The 25,554-nt window shown below is 50.9% G+C and overlaps 1 protein-coding gene across 2 annotated transcripts in view; it reads right to left on the bottom strand.

Moving 5' to 3' along the window:
• The window catches only part of TRPV1 (transient receptor potential cation channel subfamily V member 1), a 32,856-nt gene extending 9,268 nt beyond the window's left edge, over positions 1-23,588 (bottom strand). Inside the window, exons 1-13 of one of the 2 annotated variants that reach the window (XM_032497966.1) lie at positions 23,298-23,588; positions 13,597-13,916; positions 12,656-12,816; positions 12,428-12,580; positions 11,808-11,948; positions 11,359-11,657; positions 10,317-10,496; positions 7,723-7,881; positions 6,519-6,614; positions 5,239-5,309; positions 3,256-3,421; positions 2,762-2,828; positions 165-484 (exon numbers count right to left, since the gene is read on the bottom strand). In XM_032497966.1, coding sequence (XP_032353857.1) covers positions 165-484; positions 2,762-2,828; positions 3,256-3,421; positions 5,239-5,309; positions 6,519-6,614; positions 7,723-7,881; positions 10,317-10,496; positions 11,359-11,657; positions 11,808-11,948; positions 12,428-12,580; positions 12,656-12,816; positions 13,597-13,883 — 2,100 coding nt within the window. In that variant the 5' untranslated portion in view covers positions 13,884-13,916; positions 23,298-23,588. Of the gene's footprint in view, positions 1-164; positions 485-2,761; positions 2,829-3,255; positions 3,422-5,238; positions 5,310-6,518; positions 6,615-7,722; positions 7,882-10,316; positions 10,497-11,358; positions 11,658-11,807; positions 11,949-12,427; positions 12,581-12,655; positions 12,817-13,596; positions 13,917-17,743; positions 17,924-23,297 lie in introns of those variants that run through there. The other variant, XM_006172536.2, reaches the window with a different exon arrangement.
• Between the last annotated feature and the right edge of the window lie 1,966 nt (positions 23,589-25,554).

Here is a 25,554-nt window from a genome sequence, read left to right as displayed (position 1 = left end):
AGACACAGCATCTCTGAACACCCGCTGGTGATGCTGGACAGAGATCCCCTGTGGGAGGAGCCAGAGGGAGCCAACTGAGGGAGAGGTTGCTGCTTGAGCCCTGGACCTTCACGTTTGGAACAGCCAACCCCTTGATGCTGCACACAGCCTGCCAAGTGACCCACCTGCAGCTTCCAGATATTCTTGCTCTCCTGGGCGATCTTGTTAACGGTCTCGCCCATGAGGGCGATGAGCATGTTCAGCAGGAGGATGTAAGTGAGAATCACATAGGCCAGTAACAGGATGATGAAGACAGCCTTGAAGTCGTAGTTCTCGGTGAATTCCAGGTCGCCCATGCCAATGGTGAACTTGAACAGCTCCAGACATGTGGAGTACAGGCTATTGTAGGAGCTGTCGGGAGGCCTGCAGGAAACCCCTCGCCACCTGTGCGACGTGGAATCAGTCACAGAGTCGTTCTTTCCGTCCTCGATCAGAGTCACCACCGCTATAGGGCATGGGGAAAAAAGAGCTGGATGGAAGTCAAGACCCCAGATCCCCTACTCCCCCAGGATGGGTCTGGCTTGGCTATGTAGTGCCTTTGTGTGAATTTTCTTTTTTAAAAAAGCACTCTCTTCTTCAAAGCTCAGAAATTAGTGATAATACTGATGTTTTATTAAAAGAAAACTTTATCATCATCTGCCAGGGAAAAAAATGCTAAGATAAATATACAAATCTATATGCACAAAATGAATACAGCCACATTTGTGCAGTGCACAACCTGCCTCACCTTACATGTCAGCCCTAAGTCCACACCTACTCTCAGTCACACCCTATCTGCCTGTGCCCCTTAGAGGGTAGCCCAGAGCCAGCCGATTCCAGAACTGGCTGGAATAGGGGCTGAGCAGCTCAGCGCTGAAGGGCTTCTTGCTGCATTCTGCATTCTTCTTCTTGGGAAATTTAGTCCTAAGGCTGAACACTTCTGTAGCAGTTGTAACCGTAGGATCTGCTAACCCCCTTGACCTAATCCTTTCCTGTGGCTACTGATAGGCAGGGCCTTCAAACCAAGTGTCGAGCCCACACCAATCCTGATCAGCTCCCTTCTAGTCAAAGTTTCCCATCACTCCCAGACAGGATACCATGTGAACCATCTAACTATAGCACTCAGGTAAGGGTCAAAGCAGAACTCAGTTGCTCAATAAATGATGTGATGTGTCAAAAGGGCACAGGAGCCAGCTTGAAGGGGCTCCTAGTGACCATTTCTCAGATAATATGAGCATCAAAACAAATGACAATAGCAAGGAGTTATAACCCATTTAACAAAGGGAAAATCCACACATACACAAAAAAATAAAAACAAAAATGAATCTATGAGGCCCTACTGATAATAAATAAATCAATGTGGGAGAATGGAAATCCTTTCCATCATATGACTGTAAAGAAAGCTCTTCCGTACAATAGAACTCCAGCTAACACATGTGGAAGGAACGATAAGTTAGAAAAGCAACATCTGGCAACCATCACAGGATCAGGTAATTCAGATGAAGCACAATGGAAGCTAAAACTACTGGGTGAAGTTTGATGAGAAACAGGATACTTACATAGTCTCAAAGCATCTCCTCACAAATGGTTTATCAATTACAAAAGGAAAGGTAATAACCTGACAGCAGAAAAAATCGGGCAGATCCACCAAAAGTAACCAAACCTACCAAGTGATCAAAAGTCAACATCCCCAGAAATGGGACGAACAGACACTGTGGGACTCCTGATATCATATGCCAAGGAAGACACACATTATTTCCTTGATATTCTGACAAAAAAATTGTTACATGAATCTAATTGTGAGGAAATGTCAGACAGACTCAAATTAAGAGACTTTGTAAAAACTGGCCTTTACTCAATAAAAATGCTAAGATCACAAAAGGGAAGGAAAGATTGAGGAATGGCTCCAGATGGAAGGAGACTAAAGACGCGTGAAAATTTAATGTAAATGCATGATCTGGGATTTTCATTTCTGTAAAAGATATTATTAGGACAATTGGTGAAATCTGAATAAGGCTGAAAGACTGGCTGATAGTACTGTATTGATGTCAATTTCCTGATTTTGCTCATTATGCTGTGTTTACATAAGAGACTGTTGTCGTTTTTAGGAAACACACTCTGAAGTATTTAGTGGCAAAGGACTGATCGTGTCTGTAACTTACTGTTTTTTTAAGTGTAAAGTGGGGTGTGTGAGTGTGCGTGTGTATGTTTGTGGAGTGGGAAGAGAAAGTGATTTTTTTCTAAGTGTGGTAAAATTTGGGGAATCTCAGTTAAGAGTACAGAGAAGTTATTTATACTATTCTTGTGATTTTTCTGAAAATCTGAAATAATGTCAAAATAAACTTTTTCTTATGGAGCCAAAATGCAGCTATACTACAAGCAAGCAGCACTTTTCCTTCTAAAATTACTTTGGGAGCGGAGGGTATAGCTCAGTGGTAGAGTGTGTGGTTAGCATGCATGAGGTCCTGGGTTCAATCCCCAGTACCTCCATTAAATAAATAAATAAACCTAATTACCCCCCAAAATTAAAAATAAATAATAAAATAAATCTATTAGAAAATAAAATAAAACTACTTTGAACACTTTATGAATCACCTTTCCAGGTTCTCCAGCTATCTCAGTGTGCTCTTTGTCCATCCACTCTGTCACCTGCAGACACACACCCCAGTGGGCCTCTCCCCACCCAGCCTTGCAGAATTCCCAGGAAGCCCTGCCCTGCACCGGCCCTGACCAAGCCCGTTACCTGTGGAAAACCCAAACAAGAAAACCAGGTAGACAAACATGAAGCGACACAGGTCTCTCAGGATCATCTGCAGGAGAGAGAGGGTTTGTCAGAGCCAAGTCCAGGCCCAGGTGGGGCCAAGGGAAGGGATGGGGCTGCATTGACCTGGGGGTTAATCGTGCACCCGAGAGCATCGGAGGACATACAGGAGAGTTAGGTTTGGTGGCTTTCAACTCAGGGGTCATGAGAGAGTCACTACAGCTCCCCCCAACCATGGCCTTTGTTCTGGTGGGAGAAGGGGGCCTGGTATGTAGGGGAGGTCAATTTCAGGGAAGCCCCCAAACCTGGGTCAAAGCCAGATTGCCTGATTGCTGGGGGATTCTCTGGGAAGGTGGGTCTTAAAACAGCACCTCCCCAGACAACACAAAGAGGCACATGGAGTGTGTGGGACCGGGTCCCACATATCCAGGAGGTAAACAGGCTCCATGGAGAACCCCTCGGGCGCTGGCACCCACCTTCTCGATCATGACGGCATAGATGCCCATCTGCTGGAAGCCGCGGGTGTAGTAGAGCATGTTGGTCCAGCCCATGGCCAGAGAGAACACCATGGAGGCCACGTACTCCTTGCGGTGGCAGAAGTACAGCACCACGGTCCCCAGCATGAACAGCGACTGCACGAAGCTGAGGATGGAGGGACAGGAAGCTCTGTCCATGGGCACCCGGGAGGCCCGGCACCCCCACAGGACAAGCCCCCGATGCCTGGGCCGCTCCTCGGAGGCAGAGACTCAGGCCATGCGGGAGCTGGCCATCCTGCCTCCTTTAGCCCCTGAGTCTCAGTGGGAGGAATATCACTGCCAAGAGGTAAAAATTGATTCTGGCAGTGGAGGGCAGGGCGGGACAGGAGTGTGAAAAATCTTATTCTCTTTTTACTGAGAGCACAGATATAAATACAGTGCAAAAACAGCTACACAGTATATTTGTGGTGGATTTCATGGGAGGAGCAATTAGGGGGAAAATAATATCTTAAAAGGCAATTAAAAGAAAGAAAAAGACAGAAACACTGCTTTAGCCCCCAGTCTTCCTGTCCAGGCCCTGGGAAGACCAGCCTTATGACAACAGAGAACCTAGGAGGCCTATGCCCGTGAGCAGGACAAGTCATACTCTCCTGAAAAAACCACAGATCAGGTCTGCTTGTCACGCCCTCAAACTCAGGAGCAGAGCCGGGGAAGATGTCCTTCCCTTAGTCTGGTGGGGGCTGCCCAAGTCAGAGCCCTGGGCACAGTGAAGACCACTGAAGACCACACTGACCACCCCACCTCCTGTTTGTGTGCAAGAACCCAGGAAAAAACGGCTGCTGTGCTGATGTTAGCATATTAAAAACTGACATCACTGAACTGGCTCATTAACTGGAGTTCTGCTGCAGAGAAGACCTCTTCCTTGGCATCTACAGACCCCTGGCCAAAATAAGAACTGATGCCAGCTGAAATAGGCAAAAGTCACCTCAGGTGGCAAATGGAGTCCCCACATAGGAGTTTTAGAAACTGGGAAGCAGTGGACAAATGGAAACTGATCTAGCAGACCCAAGAAAGCCGAACCCAAATCCATAGTGGGGAAACCTGAAACCAACTCATTCAATCAAGGAGGCTCAAAAGGCTTAGGCACCACTGGAGGTGGGGTGAAGAGACCTAGCATAAGAAAGAGTGGAGGTGTTTGTTGTCTCTGAAGGAGATAAAACAGAAGGTCTTTGGACCCAGTTTCATCAAACATCCATGAAAGCATAGGTATTTTGCCAAAAACAGATTATGTAATTTTATACAAGACAGATTACAGAAAGCCCTCTTCTCCACTCAGCTTTCAGAAAGCTGGCCAGACCTACTCCCCCTGGGTAGAAGATTGAAAAGATACAATGGACTGACTTTGGACATTCTCCAATAAATAGTTTATGTTGTAAACGAGTCTATGATGCAGCTCAAATTTTATAACCTCCATTCACACATTCAGAGCTTCCCACCAGCTTTTCAGTCCTCCACTCTGAATCATGAGAACACAGCAAAGATTTCCAAATTTCCTGAGGACGGACCTCTAACATGTAAGAGAAAATGAAACAAGCAAGTGGGGAAACAACACTTTGGAGAAAACAAAAGGTATGCAAAAAGAAGAAAAAAAGTTTACCAAAAACTATCTTAATAGATGTAGAGAGATAAATGAAGATACTGGGATTTGCAGATACTAACTACTATATATAAAATAGATAAACAATAAGGTCCTACAGTCTAGCACAAGGAACTATATTCAACATCTTGTAATAACCTATGAAAAAATATAAACGGGAATACATGTATGTATAACTGAATCACTGTGCTGTACACCAGAAACTAGCACAACATTGTACATCGACTACACTTTGATTTAAAATTTCTAAAAAAGAAGATACTGCATCCATGAAACAAGAATAAAGTGCTGTCTGCCATGGAGGCAGAAGAATCAGTATCACTTACAAAAGCATCTCACTGTAACTGTCCACAAATAAGGTCTTCAGTGACGGCCGCCTCTGCAGGAAATACTGAATCTGCAGGTAAACAGAGTAAGATCCCAGAAAAGGTTAAATGGTGAGCACCCAGAATGCTTCCTAAATGGCACCACGATGGACCACGGGAGTGCAATCAAAGCAAAGATAACGAAGACAGTGGAGCAGTGTGGGTCCAGCTAATGGAGTAATGTTATGTGACTCAGTCAGGAAGATTTTTTTAAAATAGAGTGAAATTACAACTACACCTAGAAGTAAAGATGGGAAAGAAAACCACCAAAATGTTATCATTTGCTGTGCCTGAATGATGGGGTTGGGCAATTTTTTTCTTTCTAATTTGTGCTTTTTTCCCCTAATTTTCTTAAAGAAGTATGCATTACGGTAAAAAAAAAAAAAAAAAAAAAAAAAGTCTTTAACCGGCTTCCACTGAGCTAACTAACCACATCCAGTGCTCTTGGCTCCCTGAAAACATCCTGACGGTGGCCCACGGTGAATGCGCCTCTCCAAGACACCCACACACTCCACTCTCTCCCACTGGCTAATCCTGTTTGCCGAGAGTGCTTTCTGCCCGCCGCAGTTGATACTTTGGCTTTGTGCTTTACTATAATATAAACTATGAGTGTGAAAATAAAGACGGTTGCTTCTGTGAAGACAGAGCCCAATGATTTGGAAAGATTCCTTAAAGGTAAATTACTTTAAAAAAAAAAAAAAGGGGGGGGGTGTAGTTTAAAATAAAAGATGAAGGGGAAAGAAATCATAATAATCCCAAATTTCACATTCAGATCCCTTTGTACATGCAACAGTGGTCCCACATATTTTAGAAGAATGGCCAATGAACCTGCATGTTCCAGTTTTTAGTTAAAATAAAATGGTTCCAGTACACATACAGACTGCTTTCGTTATTCTGAGCTTTAATGGACCGTTTCAATTAATTAAACAACTACCGGTCATGATCCTGTTTCTTCAGAGGCTCCCACTCTACTTCTGTAATTAAATATTACATTCAGTGGAGAGGATCTGACTGCCTGTGTCCAAGCATGACTGCCCTGGATCCGTGGGGACCCACCAGCAGACCCGCACCCCCTAAGCCATCAGTGCCTGGGGCTCTCACCTTCCCCTGTGTGTCTCTAAGCTCCTCAAGCAGGGCCATTGTGTAGCCAATGAATTAAAAAGTGGGTGAGGACTGAGGGAGTCTCTTGGCTTTTTGTTTTGGTGACCACGGAAATTCGCCATGTGGGAAGGAATGCTTACCCCTCGGAAAAAAAAGTAGACTCCCCCTGATACAGAAATAATCTCTCCAGTGACTCGGAAATAGTCCCCAACGGTGTGCTTCAGCTTAAAGGGAGGCTGCGAAGTGCAGAGAAGTTAGTGATTCCATTCACTCGTTCATTCATCCAACAAACAATTAACAGGTGCAAAGCCCTAAGATTTAGACCCAGCTCCTTCTGGAGAGGCTCAGCCTCCAGCAGAAGAGAGAGACACAAATAAAGACATTGCGTTATTATGGGGACATCTGCAAGGAGGCCCCTCTGTGGGACCAGATTCCCAAAGTGGCAGCCTTCAGGTGCCGAGAAGCACATCCCACTGTACTGTGCTGTCTCCCGGATGATGTCCTAGCCTGGAGCTCTGTTTGGCTGGGAGGAGATGATGGCATCAGTGGCGGCACCCTTGCAGACCCAATGCCATGTGCTTCCTGTTATTCCCACAGCCTATGGAGAACCCCTGGTCTCCCAGCACCATCAAGGTTTCCCACGGATGGTGGAGGAAGAGACACACATGTGTGTCGTCCTTGTGTTTCAGTCACAGATTCCTAGAGTGGGTTTCCTTTCAGTCTACCTACCATCCACGGCTCATAAGCCCTATGTCACTAGCTCATCTCATTAGCATATTTCTCTTTTCTCTTAAAAGGAAGCCATCCGATAGCCTTAATAAGTGTACAGAAATCAGGTGTCACCTAACTAGGAAGCAAGGCAACTTGGAAATAAAGGCAGCAAGTTAAGTCCCCGCATATTGAATGGAAAGAACTCAATTCAGAAACTCGAGGGAGTCCGTGGATCCTGGTAGCAGAAAAAGTCTAGTCTTAGAGTATGTGTCCAGGGAATGAATAATATAGGAGAGAGTAAACAAAAGTGGGCAGGTGAGCAGGATGGCAACGGGCTCAGGGCCCAGCAGAGAGATGCTTCTGGAGTCCTAATTCTGGCATCCTGTCTAACCCAGTACCTCCGCTCTGCCATCAGGGACCTCAGCAACCACAGGCTGAGCCTCAGAACCAGGAGGCTAAAGTTGGGGCTGAGAACAAGAGTGGGGCGTAGGACAGCCAGCAGAGGGAGGACTGAGTACTGGGCTCTAGGGTCCCCAGGTGACCCTTCCACCTCTCTGGGGCCCGGCCCAGTTCCCTTACAGGAACGCCCACGCCCTCCCCCTCTCCTCTCTGAGGCCTGTGCCTCGGGCGCACCGGGCCTTCCACAGGCCTGTAGTAGGCGGCCGTGGTGAAGATGATCATATACAAGCAGTAGACGAAGAAGTTGAAGTAGAAGATGCGCTTGACGAATCTGTCCCACTTGTCCTGCAGGAGGCGGTTCAGCGGCTCCACCAAGAGCATGTCGTGGCGATTCTAAGAGGAACAAAGAGACTTGAGGCTCACTCCCTGACCAGGACCGCCCGCAGCAGCCGCCCCAGGCTTTCCTACACCCACCTTCTGAGCTTTAGCACCCCTGTCATGCAGTGAACAAGGGGTGGAACTGGACAAGTGACCCCAAGTGCCCCTGACACCCTAGAGCTCACAAGTGTTGCCCAACATCCTATGCCCGTTCTCTCTAATAACTCTCTTCCAAGAGCCTTCATCCTTGCTTATTTCCGCAGTAACGGGAAGAGGCTGGCGCAGGAGGAGCCTGGCATGAGGCTGCTTGGGGAGGGGATGAGGGCAGGCAGGCAGGGGCCTCTGAATTCTCATTCTCACAGCTCCAGCCCTAAGTCAGACAGGTGATCCAGGCAGGAGTGGCAACTCCCTTCACAGGAGATTGCAGGGGACCAGGAAGGCTTTCCTGCCATGGGTGGGCCCAGTGCCTGAGATACCATCTTTACAAGAAATGGTTTGAGGCAAAAGTCTCCCATCCAGGAGATCTCAAAGTTCAAGTATCTCCAGGACATGGATAAGCCAAAATCAGGTCATCTTAGCCTTTTCAGGCCACTGAGGCCAACTCTGGCCCAAGCTTGAGCTCCCCCAGCAAGGTCCCTGTTCAGAGTCTTCTTGAAAATCTTTAGGGATGGGAGGCTCCCTGCTGCCTCAAGAAGTCTGTTGGGAAGGTCTACTCTCTGGAGTAAAGTTGGTCTTCCCTGCTGTCCACCAGTGGCCCCTGCTCTGCACCCAGGAGCCCCCATACTGTGTTCTGGCCCTTGAAAGCCTCCAGAGATGTAAAGATGGCAGCTGTGGCCCCAGAGCCCTCTCCTCTCTAGGTCAAACACCCTTGTCTCCTTTTTGAGGTTATTTCCTACCTGGGCCAGCCCTCTGGGAACACTTGACTCCGGGATACTGAGTCAGAGGCCTGGATCCAGCATGGCAGCCTTGGGGGCTGATGGGACAGAACAAAGCAGTCCAGGCCTCTCCCTCCCCACGACTCTGCCCCTTGAGACATCATGGAGGTGGCCCCTCATCACCAACAGCACAGACTGCAGCCCCCAGAGCCGGCCTCAGGGCCTGGAGCGTCTGGTACCTTAGAAAGAGGGGATAGGGATGGTAGCCTTTCAAAGCAGTGGTGGCAGGAGCCCCTTTTCATAAAGTAGTATTGGGACCCTCATTTGGAAACAAAAGAATTAAGTAAGACACCTACCTCACACCTACACAAAAATAAATTCCTGATAAATGTAAAAGCCAAACATAAAATACCTACAGAGGAGATAAATATAAACACTGGAGAATGTGCATGTAATCTCAAAGTGGAAAAGGCTTTCTAATGCAAGACACAAGTCACAAACGCTATGAAAGAAAAAGGCTAATTAATCTGATTCTCAAAATGAAATTCTTTCATACACAAATGATACAGGTGAAGTTAAACAGCAAGAGACAGACTAGGAGGAAATAAAATATTTGAAACATATGCAACAGAGAAAGGACCAATTCATTTTACAGCAAGAGCATTACACACCAAAACAGGTGAGGCAAACAGCCCAGTAGAAGAGCTAGCAAAGGACAGGAAATGGACAGGAAATCTACCAAAGAAATATGAATGGTTGAAAACCTACGAAAAGATTTTCGACCTCACGGTAATCAAGAAAACAAGAATTAACATATCAGTGAGAGAGCATTTTTGGCTCCATGGACTTAAACTAGTTTTAAAAAAAAAAAAAGATTGGCAACACCCAGGTTGGCAAGAACATGGGTAGGTGTGTACCCACTGGTGGTGGGCAAGTGCATTGATGTGATTTTTCGGAGGACATAATTTCTGACTTAGCAATTCCAATTCAAGGTATCTTTCATAGAAAAAATCAAACCCCTGACTAGTGTCCTGCAGCACTGTAGAAGCACCAAAAAAACCCAAAACCCAAAAAACTGGAAATAACTCAAATGCCCTTCTATAGACATTTACTCCCCACCCAAATTGTGGAATACGTTGCAGTAATTTTTCTTAATAAAGCAGACCCATATATGCTGATGTAAAACTGTCAGCAAGACATGCCATTAAGTGAAAAAAAGGATGTTCTATACTATGTATAGTATAGTCCCATTTACATAAGCAAAATGAAGCTACACATTTTATATGGTACAAAAGGAGGATTCTTTTTTGGTCTATGGAATTTTGAAATATTTAGGATTATATATATTACATTATAATATTATATATTACATATTATATGTATTATCACATATTGATTGCACGAGGAAGGAAAACACCTGGTGGGAATGAACGAGGAGATGAGGCTGCGGGTGTAAGCCCCGGGCAGCAGGCTTTTATTGATGGGAGGACAGGCAGAGCCGGAGCAGGGGCTGGGGCTGGGGTGCAGTGAGACCGGAAGCCCTCCCTGGATGGGTCCCAGCCCTGGCCCACTCACCGGGGTCTCATTGCTGTTGTAGGCAATCACCTCCAGCACTGAGTTCTTCTCGCAAGTGTCGATGCAGGACAGGTCGTACAGAGAGGAGTGCACAGGCCCGTAGGCCCACTCGGTGAACTTCCTGGACAGGTGCCTGCACTCAGGCTCCTGGATCTCCCTCTGGAGAATATAGGCCAAGACCTGCCCCAGGGGATACAAGAGCCCATTAGAGGCTCCACCGGGCCTGCAGCTCTGCTCCAGGAATAATTCTGCTTTCCAGCCCGGCTGGAGACCCCACCCAAGCCCCAGGAGAGACCCACCCCCATCCAACAGCCTTGACCGCCATCAAGATCAACCTGCCCACTGCCTCAGATCCCAACTGCAGCCACATCAGACCCATCACCTGATCACACCGGCCCCCCTTCCCCCAGTTCTCCCATCTCACATGAAGGACTGCAGTGGTTCATTTTAGAAAACCTCAAGCCAGAAGGAAATTAAGAAAATCCAAGAAATAAAACCAAGGTTATAAAAGCCAGACTTCTCATCCTAAGAGACTCAGGTATGATCAGGGACAAATTCTTAGAATCCCCTGGTACAGAGAAGCCCCCTCCCCTCCAATTCCCAAATGCCAGCCCCACCATCACCCCACCCTTTCATGGCCTGACATCACCCACAGGCCTCTGTTTTGGCCTGCCCTACCCCAAACTCTCCCCTGAGGACCTCGTATCACCCCAAAGTCCTGTCTTCCATGGAAAAACACCAACAGTTCCTCCTCTGTTTCACCCTCAGCTCAACCCATCCTCAGCCCCAGGCCCCAGCACCCCACCCCCAGCCCATGTCTTGGTGATGATGCTCAGAGTTGGAAATTAGAAACGGCCATGTGTGTGATGCTGGGTTCTGCCCAGCGTCTCACAATTCCTCCCCCTTACTCTAATGACCCCTGCCCTATCCCTCCAGGCTGGCGTGGCGGCACCAGGGCTCCACACACTGGTGATGCCAGAAGCTCGGTAAGGCAGGCAGTCCCCAGAGCAGCCCCAGCTTAGGCGCAACGCCCCCTCCCTACCCCGATCTTCCCGCTCCTGGCAGCCAGAGCCAGCGGCGTCAGCTCCTTCTTGTTAGTGAGCTCCTCCAGCTTCAGCGTAGGGTGGAGTTTGGCCCCCAGGATCAGAATCTCATTGTACATGCTCGTCACAAACTTGGTGTTGTCAGGCGTGTTGTCGGCCACCTCCACCAGCGCGTGCAGCACCGTGTTGCCCACCGAGTCCCTGGCGCCGATGTCGGCCGGCTGCCAGGAGTTCTGCAGCAGGAACTTCACGATGCCCAGCTGGTTGGTGCAGGCAGCCAGGGAGAGGGGCAGCTCACCTGCAGCCAAAACAGGCACATGGTGGGCCTCCCCAGGAAGAGACTGGCTTGGCCCCTGCACCACCTGGCCTCTGATTTCCTCTGTCCCCACCCTAAACCTCCACTTAGCAAGGGACAAAAAGTCAAATGTATACCAAATGGTCTCCCTACCAAAATAGAAGCCAGGCCGCCCTTTAGTTTTCTTAAAGAAGTCCCCATTGGCTGCAGCCTGGACATTGGCCCCATTCTCCACCAGGAGGGTCACCAGTGCCATGTTCCGCCTCTCGATGGCAATGTGCAGCGCCGTCTGGCCTGTAGAGGATGCAGGCTGTTGGCTTTTGCACTTGGAGTCCTGCAGGGGTGCCCGGACAGGTGCTAGGGGAGGGCCTGGGCAGGAGATACAGGATGACCACCCCCCTACCAGAGGAGGTGATTAGGTCCCCCAAGGAGGCCCAGGGAGTCCCTGAGGCAGTAGAGACCCCCAGGAACAGGGAATACCAGACTGAGGGCTGGAGGAATCAAAATTGCCCAAGGGCAAGGAGCAGTAGCAGAGAGGGAGGCCATGACCTTCAGGGACAAGGAGCACCAAACCCACAGAAGGGGAGACGGGACCCTCAGAACCCGTCTCCAAGCCAGTAGGTCGGGGAGGCAAGGGGCCTCCCCAGGACCAGGAGTTCCCTACTCAGCTGGGACAGGGGGAGAGGAGCTCAGAGGTTTGCCCGGGCGTCACGATGCCCTCCTGGCTCCAGGTGTGCTTGTGGGCAGAGGCTTGCTGGCCCCACACTCCTCACCCTTGTAGTAGCTGTCCGTGTAGCTGGCGTTGACCAGCTCCTTCAGGCTGTCTGTCTGCCGGGCGATCTCCAGGAGCAGGGGGATGGTGTCGTTCTGCCCGTCGTGCAGGTTGAGCATGGCTTTCAGCAGACAGGTCTTCCCTGTCTCAGGGTCTGCAAGACAAAGCAAGGGTCAGAGCAGGCACCACAGCAGGGCCCCTTCCTGGAACCCAACGGTCTCCAGGCCACCTTTGAATTCGCTGTCCATGAGATGCTTCTTGCTCTTCTGCAGGAAGAGGAGCAGGCTCTCCAGCTCCTCGCAGTTATTCTGAGCAACCGCTTCAAAGATCTTCCTGCGATCATAGAGCTTGAAGTTCTTCTCAGCAGCGACAGAGTCCTGGGACAGTTGCCTGTGGGCCAGAAAACACCCTCATCTCATCCTCTGGTTTCCCCCTTGGCCCTGAAGCCTTCAGAGCTTGGTAGAGAGCATGATTAAACCCGAAGGCAAACCAAAAGGAAAAAACATGATACAAAACCCATGCCTCAGTCCAGGTGGCCAGCCAGGAAACTGATGTAACAGGGAACGTGTGCCCCCATTCTGTCCCCACCCTATCTGCAGGCATCATCTAGAAAGACTTTGCAACCACCACTTCCTCCAACACCCAGGCCACCCACTTCTCTGTCCGCTGAGGGGCTGGGGGAATCTGGAGGGGGTGCGGGCAGGGATTTGGCTGCCCTCTGCTAAGTGAAAAAGCACCCTCACATGGTCCCAGGAGTCAGCCAGCCCATGTGCAGCCCCTGTCTTGCCGTGGGGGATGTGGGAGGGCTGGTGGGCTCTCTCACTGAAGCTGTTTTGTACTCTGTCTAAAAGCATCCTGTCCATGAGCTTTTCAGCTTGAAGTCTGCATGATTGGGACTGGTGAGCATCCTAAGCCTGGACTCAGAGTTCAGCCGGCAGCTAGGATGAGCATATATGCCCGCGTGCGGGTCCACAGTCTCAAAGGTCCTATGAGCACAGATGCTGGACCAGGTGACCTCTGGAGCCCCCCACCCCTACCAGCTCCCTGGCTCTATGACTTTCAGCACATAAACTTTGAGTATCACATGGTGTCTCTACGGCTGGAGTCTCAGCCAGCTGGGCCAGCTGGACTCCAGGTAGAGAGGGAGGCTGGGCTCCAGATGCAGCTTACCTGGCACAGGTGGGGCCATCTCCAGGCTTCTGGATGATGACAACAGGGCTGACTGTGATGGCCGGGCAGAATGCCAATTGGGCTTCCGCCTGAGAGCAGTCCATGAGAGATGTATCCTCCGAGTCACCCTTTCCAAAGAGCCGGCTACGGCTCTTGGCCACAGGGAAGCTGTGGGGCTTGGCTGGAGATGGCCTGGAGTTAGGGTCTCCATCCAGGGGATCTGAGCAGGAGTCCTCTTGGGGCAGGTCCTCAGACTCCCCTGAATCTGAGCTCCCCCATTTCTTCATCTTTGCCAGATCTTCTGTGGCCCAAGAGGCAGCCTGTGGACAGCCACCAAGATTGGGTTTGTTCCCAGCTTGAGGACTGCACAAGCCTAGCTTTGACATACCCTTGTTGCAAAGACCCCAGTGAAACACGATGCCCCAGAAGTCCAATAGCTGTTGCCCCTAGCCTCCCAGAAAGGAAGCTTTCAGGGTGCTGTATCTCCTACCCCCAAAGCCCCGGGAGCAGCAGGCCTAGCAGCTCCATAGCCATCGGCCTGCAGGGATGGATGGGTCCCCAGCTTGGAGCCATCAGGCCCTGAGGGACTTGGATGGACCAATTGCCTTCTCTGGGCCTCGGTTGCCCCATCGGCAGAGTGGAAATGATAACCACTGCTCCGCCTCCCTCCAAGATCAGAATAAGGGAAACAGGAGGAGGGGTGTGCATTCAGGGAGGAACTCGGCACTGAGGATGGCTCAGCCCCAAAGAGCAGTCTGCATCCCTGGGAACAAGGTGGCCGGTAGAGACAGACACGCTGCGCACACAGGCCCTCCTGTGCCAAGTGTCCCCACCATCAGCCTCACGCTTGTCTGCCTTTGCTCTTTGACCTGGCTGCTGCAATCGTTGAGTTTGCGGGGGACTTTTTGTACTTTTGGTCACTTTTGTGAAATTGGTATATTTCAAGGATCCCGGCCCTGAACTTTGAGACTTTAAGTGACTCGGGGCTGGTTGGCCCTCTAGGCCCGAACACTTGGAATTACACTAGCAGCTAGTGCAGGCACCTCTGGCCATAAATTTGTGTTGATGCTGCTTTCCACCCCCTTCCAAACCCCTTTCCTACTCTTCCCCTCTATCCAGCTGGGCATCCCCACTCCCTGGTACCCAGGGCTGCCCCACATCTCAGGGACCTGGGCCTACATGGTGCCTCCACTTGGAGTGCTTTTTCCTTCTTCTCCTCTTGCCCAAACCCTACCACCTCTCAGATGCCACATCCATGCTGACGCCACTTCCTCTTCACCCCCAATTCCTGCACCAGTCGTGCTCCTTTCCCCCTCCAGGGTGGCCCAGCTGGCTTCGTCCATCCTCATGGCCCTCTTCACACTGTTCACCCTGCAGTCTAGAAATTTCTATCTGTCGTGGTTTTAGCTCCCCTCTGCCTGTGAACTCCTCCTGGGCCGGGAGCATGCCTGATCCATCTCTTTATGAAAAAAGCTGTGCTGGGAAATGAACGAGATCAGGTACAGAACCTTCAAGCTCCCATTCCTACAGGACGTTAGATTCATGTTCCGGCAGTGGCTGGATTCCAGAAAACAGCCACTGAAGGAATGGGAGGCTTCTCAAGCCTACTCTTTGGAGTGAAGGTTCAGGCAGTGAAAACTCAGAGCACGTGGCTGGGCCTCAGCAATAAATCAGCTGCAGTCTGATGCCTGGATCCACAGGGGAAAAAAGGCAACCTCACCATTTTGCACCCTGTGAACAGGACAGACGCTGACTTCTGGCCCATTTCCCCTCCTGCCTGCTGTTCTGCTTTCAAGAGAATCTGAGTTTTTCTGATTCATCCATCAAGTGGAAACCCTGCCGCAGGGTGTGTTCCCAGCCACGGAAAGCCCCACTTCCAACCAACAAGCATGCACTTTATCACTCAGCACCCATCCACTGATCCTGCTGGTGCCCAGCCCTGTGCTGAGGGCACAGAGAGGATGGAGACCCCCTTTTGAGACAGAAACCAGGTGCTAGCTGGGGTGGGGGGAACCACAGGAGGGTCCGGAGCACTGGAGAAGGCTTCACGGAGGACGTGACAGATGAGCTGGGCATAGAAGAGGAGCAGGACTGGGCTGGGACTAGGGGAGAGGATGGGGAGCCCCAGAGTCATGATAAAGAGGAAAGCCAGTGGGCTTGGAGGGATTGGTGGTGGGGTCAGAACCAGATGGCTGTTGGCCTGGAATGCCAAGGAACGTTATTGCTAGGATGGCAGGAAGCCTTGAGAAGCTTCAGAGGCAGGGGCATGGGTGCTAGCCTTTGCTTTCAGAAGATAACTTCCCATCAAGGACTGTTCATGGTATGGGGAGCCTATGGAATGTACAAGGCACAGGAGGTTAGTGAGAATAAGAGTAATTGATGTGTTTGAGCACTCGGTGTGCAAAGGAAAGCACTGTTCTAACACTTGACACGCTCTCACTCGCTTTATTCTCACCTATCTCAGAGGTAAATATTTCACAGATGAGGAAACTTACATTACTTCCCCGAGGTCACACGGTTAGTGAGAAATGGAACCTGCATTCAATTCCAAGCAGCCTGGTCCTGGTCCCAGAGCCTCTCCAGCGCTCTACCACCCCTCCGCAAGGCTCAGGGCTCTTTCTCAGCCACTAAGCTCAGCCCCAGACCACACACCAAGTCCTGAGGGCCAATTAGACCAGGCCCTCCCAGCCCTGGGGCCAGGCAGATGGGGACTACGCCCTTCCACTCAGAAACCGCAATAAAAGCACCCTCCTGCTCAAAACAAGCATTCCTAGGAAGCTCAAAACCCCAAAACAAATAACGAATAAGGCCCAGGCCACAAGCCGGGCCTGGCTCTCCCAGGAGTGTCTCCCCTTGGATAAGGCTGGCTGCAAAACCAAGAATAAACCTGCTCCCTGACTAGCAGCTTTAGCCCGACAAGAGAGCACCAGATAAGTGGGAGCCTCCATGAACTTTTCAGTGATTTTTTTATAGCAGCTTTGCATCTTTCTGAGTGGTCCAAATCTAACGAAACCTAGTAAGCATGAAGCAGTCCACACGGTGCTATCAGTCAGTCAGTCAACAAACCCCGAATCTGCCCTGCAGGCCCTCCACCTTATTTCCTACTAGAAACCAAGCTTCCCCCAGGGCAGAGGGTGGGACAGGGACTGAGAGGCCCTTTGCTCTCAGCTGGGAGAGTGAACAGGGACCAAAGTCTGCACTGCCAGGCCTGGGATGTGTCCAGCACGTAAGCCCCACAGCAATACATCTGTCAGAGCCAAACATTCTACAGAGATGGAGGAGTTTCCAACTGTGATTTGGGGTGTCTAATGGAGATGGTGGTTCTGTTTTACACAAGATTTGAAAACTCACCAATCTGGACCAAAGTATGAGTCTAAGAAAACAACCCTGCCTGGCAAAGACCTGGTTTGGCCTCTGGGTCTTTCTCAACTCCAGAGCCAGGAAAGACACTGCCTACCACCTGGGAGAAGCCTCCCTTCTTCTCTTCCCCAGTCCAGGTGAGACACCCTGGGGTGTGGATCTCCCACTCCCCTCACCACCCAAAGCATCCAACTGTCTCCAGCCTCCCTGCAGAAGAGCTGGTCCAGGACCCAGCCCTGATCATTCTCATCCTCTCATCTTACCTAAGCCTCTCCTAAAGAAGGATGGAGAGATGGGGACTTCCCAACCCACGGGAAGAGCCAGAGGAACCCTACCAAAAAAAGAGAGTGAAGCCTGGATAAGGACTCAGGGCTCCTGCCTGCCGGCCCTGCACTTCCTTCACTCCAGAGAGGACCACATGCTGGATCCTCCAACCACAAACCATGAGCCTCTGCAGGAGCCACAGCCTTTTCAGCCCAGGATGACTCTAGCGCAGATAATTCACATTGGTAGCAGCCACCTCCATATCACTTACCAAGTGCTGACGATTAGCCAGGCTAAGCACACTTCAGCTCCGGCACCACTGAAGCCTCACCACGGCCTCTGAGGAAGCCACTGTTACTACCCCCAGTTTTCAGACGCAGGGGTAACTGAGATGCTGAGAGGCTAGTGGAACAGTCGGTAGCCACACAGATGGACAGAGGCAGGGCCCAGCTTTTGACAGCTCACTGTGCCATTTCTAAAAGTGAACATCTGCCTTGGCCATCCACCCAGGAAAGGGACTCACCAGCTAGACGTAGACACACTCCAGACCCAGTGGGTGCCGTGAGCTCCAAGGCTGTTCTACTTGAAGGGAGAGTTGGGCTGGTGTGACAGAAGAGGTGTCTCCCCTGCCTCCGCCAGGGTTCTCAGCCCCTCCCCAGGCCGTGGCCGCACTCTGCACTGGCGGGGATGGGCTGTGGGCGCGCTCGGGCACTCAAGGAAGACGCTTCCAGCAATGGTAGCAGCTGCTATTGCTGAGGCTGTGATTCCCAGGGGATCCCAGAGCCTTTCCCATCATTTTTGCCCTTTTTCAGAAACCACTTAGCCGCTGCCCCTCCTCCAACCATGCCAGGGCCGCAGTGCACTTAGCCACATGCTGCCAAGAACCAGCCAGAGAGGTGACCTCAGCTCTCAAGGACGGAGGGCGCTGCTCAGGCCTCCCAAACCCACCACTCTTGCAGATGGGGTAGTCGGGGAAAAGAGCTCAACAGATGCACTTTCACAACCAGAGATGTAAAATCTGGCACCCTGAAAATGTTCCATTTTCAAAATGCAGAAGGAACAGGGAGGGTCGTGGCACCCACCATGCAGTCCTGGCCTGGCATCTAGGGACCTCCTGGCTTGGAGTACTGGCTTTGCCATCAACTCTGTGTGACCTTGACCCAGTCCTTTCCTCTCTTGGGCCTCCCACTCCCTGTGTCCCCAGATCTGTGGCAGGGCTGGTGGTGGGGGCACTTCTGGGTTTGCCAGGTCCCAGTGTTTTTCAACTGGGGTTTCTCACAGAGCCACAGAACCCAGAAAATGACGGGGGTTTACTTTCTCATGACTCCTAGTATGATCCTAAGGCACAGGAGAAAAGTTAATTCATCACATCCAATAGAGCTTAATTCCCTCCAGGAACCTGGCTAAGTCCCCAGGGTCTTTCTGGGTGTGCACACAGACTGCAGCCCAAAATGCCTGTAGAAGCTGTCCTAAAAGCTGCCCATGGGAACGCTATAGGACTCCAACAAGTCTTGGGTCAGACACAGCCTGAAACGAACAGCCAAACGCCAGAAAAGCCCACCATAGCCCTGCCCAGAGTAGCTCACAAGGCCTGGCCCCTGCATCAGGCATCGAAGTGCAGACCCTGCACAGATCTCACGTGATTCTCTACAGTTTACAAAGTGCTTTCACCAAGCCACTCTCCCTGGCCACACAACAACCCTGGGCAGTGGAGGGGGTCAGAGACGGTTGTACCCACTTTACAGATGAGAAACCTGGGACACATAGCAATTAGATGATTGCCCTTCTCCCGCTGCTGGTCTGGCATGGAAGCTGGGCCCATCCCACCATGTCCTCTGCTTGGACACCTTTTTATATATGTGTCATTTTGGCTTCAATTAAAATGAAACTTGAAATTCATCCTTTTCTTTTAAATTGTGGTAAAATACATATAACATAAATTTACCATTTTACACAACAAACTAGTGGATTAAACAAAAAAAGAAGCAGACTCACAGATACAGAGAACAAACTAGTGGTTACCAGTGGGGCAAGGAAAAGGGGATGGGGCCAGATAGATTGGGAGGGTTATTATGGGATTATATGAAATCATGTGTGTGAAACTTCTGAAAATTGTAAAGCACTATAGAATTTAACGAATCTTTCATTCAATAAAGAAATTTTTGGAAAAAGTTACCATTTTAACCATTTTTAAGTGTACAGCTTCAGCAGCATTAAGCACAACTCAGTACAGCACTGTGTCAGGTCCATCCCCGGGCTCACATGCTGCCTGGACCAGGGCCGGGTGTCAGCCATGGGCAGCCCCCGGCCACAGGGGGGAGACATCTGAGACAGGTGCTGAGAGGACCGGCCAGCCCAGGAGCAATGTCCCCTAAGACTTCAAGGTGATTTCTGCCTCTGGTGAGGACAATACACGTCACTAAATGCGCCCTCTTTGTAACAGAGCCACTGGGGCTGACAACATCCTGGAGTCTCCATGGTTCAGTGCAGGGGAAATCCTGGCCCTTCTCCTCCTTCCTGACAGCTCCTTCCTGGTTTCCTTGGCTGCCTCTCCCCACCAAGCCCTTTCCTACATGCAGGGGCTCCCCAGAACTCTTACCTCCTCCTTCCCCTCTCTGAGACCTTCAACCCTCTAAGAACCCATTTGACATTCCCAAGTCAATGATTCCTTAACCCAGGTGTCCAGCCCAGCCTTCTCCCTGGAGCTGCTTCCCTGCCTCCCGGAACCTGCAGGTGATGACCACAAATCCCTTCCGCTGAGCACATCCCAAGATGGACTCCTCTTCCCTCCACACTCCCTCCCCTCAACATTCATGCCTGTAAAGGCACCAACTTTCTTCCGGTCACCACGTCTGCCATATTTTGTCCTCCCCACCCTCTCCTCTCTGTCCTAGCAGTCTGGGCTCTGTTTCTGTAGCTCATGTCCACCCCTCACTGTAGCTGGCAGCCACTTCTCCCTGGAAGCACTGGAAGTACCTTCCCTTCCCAGTCTAGCCTCTCCCACCCGCCACCTCCTAGTCCCAGGCCTAGAACATCCTCCTGATTGTGTTCCTTTACCAAATAAGACCCCAGCCCTCCACCTGGCACCCTGAGCCCACGGTCCCAGCCCCTCCTCCCACTGTGGTCCAGGCCCTACTGTCACCTAGCTACATCTCCTCCCCCGTCACACTGACCGTACCTGCTCCAGGCTGCTTCCTTGCCCTCCTTCTGCCCAACATTCATCCCACTTAACCCAGGTGGCAGGTGAGACCTATGGATGCTGAGATTCTGTCATTCAAATCCCACCTCCTCCAATCTCTGCCTTCCTGGGACTATTGGTACCTGTGATCATGATGACAACTGTAATGGCAGAATGCCAGGTTCTGGGATAAGCATTTTATATGCACTGTCTCATCAGACCCTCACAAAGAGGTGAGTACAATTTTGTCCCCACTTTATAGATGAAGAAATGAATTACAGACAGTCTATGTAACCTGCCCAAGGGCAGTGGCAACCGTACAGGTCTCACCTGGAGCTTCCAAAAGCTTGTACTGAGCTCTGACTTCTCTGAAGTTTGTATCTGGCTTTGCAGATTTTAATGGCTCCAAGGCGTGACAGGCCACTGGTGCCCTGTTTCCCTTCTCCAAGCCTAGCTCCGTGCCTTTCCCAAAGGTGCCCACTGGCCGGGCTTTGTCTGAATAGTACCTGCCCTGAGTGGTCCCACTAAAGCTCATAAAATGGTATTGCAAACAAGACCTCATGGCTGGGGCTTGCCGCCTTCACTGTGGTTTCTGGGTCATAATCTGAAACATGGTGTTCTATGTAATGATGTACCCATTAAAACTTCTTGTAAGTAGATCATGTTTTAATGACGACTTCTGGGAGGGGGAGCTTCTCCAAGCTCCAGTCTGACGGGGACAAGAGGAAGCACAGGAAGGCGCTAGAGTAACCACCATAGCAGGTGGCTGGGCCTGATCTGGTAGACCTAGGCTAAGACTGCAACCGTCACTAACAGCCTCAGTTCCTCTCTGTCTCTCTCTCCCCCGGTGTTACCACCACAGGGCACACTGAATTAAACTGAGCTCTTGACCCTGGCAATAGGAGCCTAATATATTTTCTTCATCTACCTCGGTTCCTCTAGGATTTGAAGCCAGACTTTCTGGCACAGCTAGAGACCAGCAAACTCCCATGTGCTAAAAAAGCCTGATTATCAAAGTCGGGAGCTGTCAGCCTGGCACCTCCGGAGGAACTGGGTGGAAGCAGGCGGTGCTAGTCTCAGCCCTGGGGAGAGTGGTTAAGGCACCACTGCAGGTGTCTGTGACCCACCCAAGGATGGTGACAGCTCCACTAGTCTTAAGCTTTCTAAATCTTGTACTGAGATTTCTAAATCTTGTCCTGATTTATGTGTCTTGCCTCCCAAATTTTAAAGACCACAGGGGTCCCAGATCCAGATGGCAAACAGCAAGCCTGGAAGAAAGCTACTTTCCTTTCTGCGTTTGGCCTGTGCATTAGTGTCACCAAGTACCCACATGAGTCAGCTCCCGGGGAGGGCGAGGGTCTGTGAGAGGGGTCCGCGTGCATCGGAAGCAGATGGAGTTGGCCATCTGAGCTGGGGAGGGAACAGGCATCCACTCAGCACCGACAGCTGAGCCCAGCTCTGCAGAGCTGGGATCCAGGGAGGGTCTGGAACAGAGCGAGAAGCTATTGGAGGGTGAGGGGCGGGGGTGGAGAACGGAAGCAGGAGTGAAGAGACCAGATGCCAGCTGCATGAACTTGGGTGGGAGCTGAATCTCCAGGCCTGATTCTTCAGCCACAAAACAGGTGCAAACACCTGCCCGGCCTGCTGCTGGGGATTAATGAGGATGCGGTGTGAATGGGCTCTAGGCAGGCCTGGGGGTTGGACCTCTCCTTATTATTTCAGTGAGAATTCATCTGCCAACTGCTAAGCTGTATCCGGCCATTAGCTTGAGGTGGTGGCTAATTGTCTTCCAATGAAAAAAACAAGACTTGCTTAATGCTTCATGAGTCACACAAAGAGCATCTCTGTACCAAGAACATCTAACTTTCAAAGATGTGGCCTGTTTTATCTAATCATGCCTGAGAAGAGGTTTGGTGTGACCCACCCTCTTTCCTGAGGGCCACGCTGCACTTGAGAACCCAGAGAGGTGAGTACGGCGAATAAGATGGTCTGTGCCCTCCAGGAGGCCAGGATGGGTGGGGAGGAAGACCTGCTAGGCTCTCGTGGATGCTTACAGGGCTGGGGGTACGGGGGTGCCCCGTAACAAGCGCAAGCCGGGGCCCAACATCAAACACTGAGTGGGGTCCTGGATACAGTTATAACCCAGCGGCAGATGCACTGCGGAGCACTGCAGCAGGTGGACGGCATCCAAGCCAGACTTTGGACAAGGTGTTCTGCCCTGTGAGGTGAACATCAGCCCAAATTAAGATGCAGGAGGAAGATAGGACAGAGAATACCTAATAGGGACCCTGCCTTTGAGGAGCTTTCCAACCACTTGAAAGAAAAGAAAAACAGAGAACATGAAAGCCACATAAATGTCATGTATATACAGTCAAAGGCCAAAGGAGGGGTGTGTGTGGCAGGGGCAGGAAGTGAGAGGGAGGGCCAGCTTCACTCCTCGGCCCCTGCGCTGGCTCTGGCCTCACCATCTCTCAGGCTGGTTCTAGGTTCCTTTAATAGGGACCCGCCTCCAGTCACATCCATTCTCCAATCCAGAGTCCACACTGCCAGTTCTTCTCCCAAAGCCCATGAAGCTCGTCCTCCCCTCCGCTGCCTACAGGAGAGAGTCCAAACCCTCAGTCTGGCATCCACCACCCTCCCCAGTCTGGCCAACATTTCCAACCACAACTCCCACAGCACCATTTTATCCACCCCATGATCAAGTGATACCAGACATTTCATCACGCCCTAGACAGGCCATTCACTTTAACATAAATACATTGGCCTACCCTGAGCTCGCTGCCTAGAGTGCTAAAGAAAGTGGGCTCTGGGTTTTGCATCTCAGTGCTGTGAACTTAGGTAAGTTACTTCATTCATGTCTCAGTTTCCTTATCTGTGAAACGGGGACAACAGTACCCACCTTCTAGGATCACTTTGAAGATCAAATGAGTTCCAACAAGTAGAGTCTAGACTAGCTTCTAGTCCATGGTAGGCACTCCAAAAAACACTAATTATCATTAGCACCACTAGACAGGAAGTCTCCAAGGCTTAGCTCAATGACGCTTGCATGAAGAATGAATTGCCCCTCCTTCTGGGCACGTGGGCAGATCCGTTATGGTGTTATTTCATTCCCTAGTGATGGAAATCCAACAACACATCACCATGCTTGACAGAACACGCAGCTCCTAGTGGATGCTCTGTAAACACAGGTCTGTGCTGGATGCAGGTGAGAATTCTCAGGCACAGTCCCTACCAGGGCTGCAGCAGTCAAGACAAGCTAAGTTACACCATGGTAACAAACAGCCCCCAAATTTCAGTAGCTTCAAACACTGAAGGTTTATTTCTCAGTCACACTGTGTGTCACTCACTGGCTGGTGAGGGCTCTGCGCCACGTTGGCCTCACATGGGACCCAGCCTGGCAAAGTCTCCTCTCTTGGGGACACCCCTGGTCACTGATGGCAAAGGGAAGTGAATGTGGCACATCTCACTGGCTCCAAAGGGCTTCTGCCTGGAAGTGACACACTTCTGTTCACATTTTACTGGCCAAAGTAAATTAGGTGGGAAAGTGCAAGCCTATCACGTGCTTTAAGACCAGGATGTTGGCAGACAGCCCTAAAGGCCCAGTTCTTCATCTGGATCAGGCTGGTCCTACTTTCTGGTACCTCCCGGGAATGAAAGCAGAAGCCATGGGTGGCCTGTGACTTCAGGCTGGAGAAATGAGGCCCTGGCAGTTGTGCTCAGGGCCACAGTGCCTTAGAAACGGCAGCAGGCACTGCTAGCTGACAAGCTTGGATGTGCCAGGCTCAGCCTCAGAGGTGGAGTGGACAGGGGACAGAGTGCTGGGGCCATGCTGGGCACTGGGCCAGGCTGCCTGGGTTTGCAGGACACCCGTCCAGCTCCAACTCTTTTATTTACAGACTCCACCTGCAGCGTCCTGGGAATGCAAGACAGGCTGCCTCCCTGAACTCAGGGAGCCAGCTCCTCCTGATGGACTGCGCTCTCTGCCATCCTGCAGCCCATCCCGAGGTGCCTTCATCTCAAAATGAGGGTGTCAACTCATTCTGGCTGAGGGAAAAATCACGTGACTTTCCTGAGTGATCTGCAGCCACTTGTCCCAGAAGAACCATGGGGCAGGCAGGGCTCTTTCAAGGGACAACCTACAAATGATCCCCAGGGCTACATCCAACCTCCCAAACCCAGCTCTGTTGCAGTGCCAGTCTTCCCAAAGCGGAGAGGTGTGTTTTATTAAAGGGACAAGGCTGTGGAAGAATGAGCTTTAGTATCTGAAATTCAATCAGCATGGCCAGGCAGATTAACCTAATAGTTTTGGACAATCACGTAACTCATAGAGTGGCAACTACACAGAGATGTGACTGCTTCCCAGACTCATCGTTGCCTGGGGACCTCAGAATCAGGCACCTGGGATCACCCTTGGGAGTGTGGAAGCAGATGCAGTGATGATGGCTCTCTACTGGAAGCCATTCCACAGTCATCCTACCAACCACAGGAAGATTTAAGTTGCTCTGGGATCCCTGCAGAGATGTCAACTCCAGTGGAATGCTTCCATGAGCCAGGAACACATGGTGGCCCACACCAAGAGAAAGGAGAGCTGGGGCCTGCAGGACAAGGGGTTATCTCTGATAGGAATATGCCTGGCTGCATCCCTTCCCTTGGAAGGCTTCCCAGGGATGTGCAGGGATTAAAACACACTTTCACAACACACTCCTGGAAAAGGGTCCTGCTGGTGCCTGAAAGACAGGACCACACAGCACTTGTCCCCCTTGCTGGTCATGCTGTCCACCTTTTCTTCCCTGTTCCATATCTTCAAACCAGCTGTGTCGTGAGCATCTGGGGCAGCCCCAGTGCAGCAGGCTCTCCTTGGAGGGGAAGGACGTGGCAAGAAGGCCAGCACAGACCCCTGCAACTTCATCTTAGCCAGCCTGCATCACTGTCCTTGAGTCTCCTCCTGCCCCAGCTAACCAGCTGTGGCCAGGGAAGAACGAGATTGGGAAAGACGCCTCAGGGTCATGAGGTACAATCCAGTAGGGAAGACTTTTCCAACATTGCACGTGACCCAAATCTGGGCTTCATGTCCTTAAAAAAAAAAAAAATCCAAAAGCTGGGCATAGGGTGGGGGTGGGTCTTCTGTTCTTTCTTGGAGCCTATATCCACCAAAC

The sequence above is a fragment of the Camelus ferus genome, chromosome 16 (genome assembly GCF_009834535.1).
Source record: "Camelus ferus isolate YT-003-E chromosome 16, BCGSAC_Cfer_1.0, whole genome shotgun sequence".
NCBI classification, from domain to species: domain Eukaryota; kingdom Metazoa; phylum Chordata; class Mammalia; order Artiodactyla; family Camelidae; genus Camelus; species Camelus ferus.
This window is presented reverse-complemented; position numbering and strand designations above follow the sequence as displayed.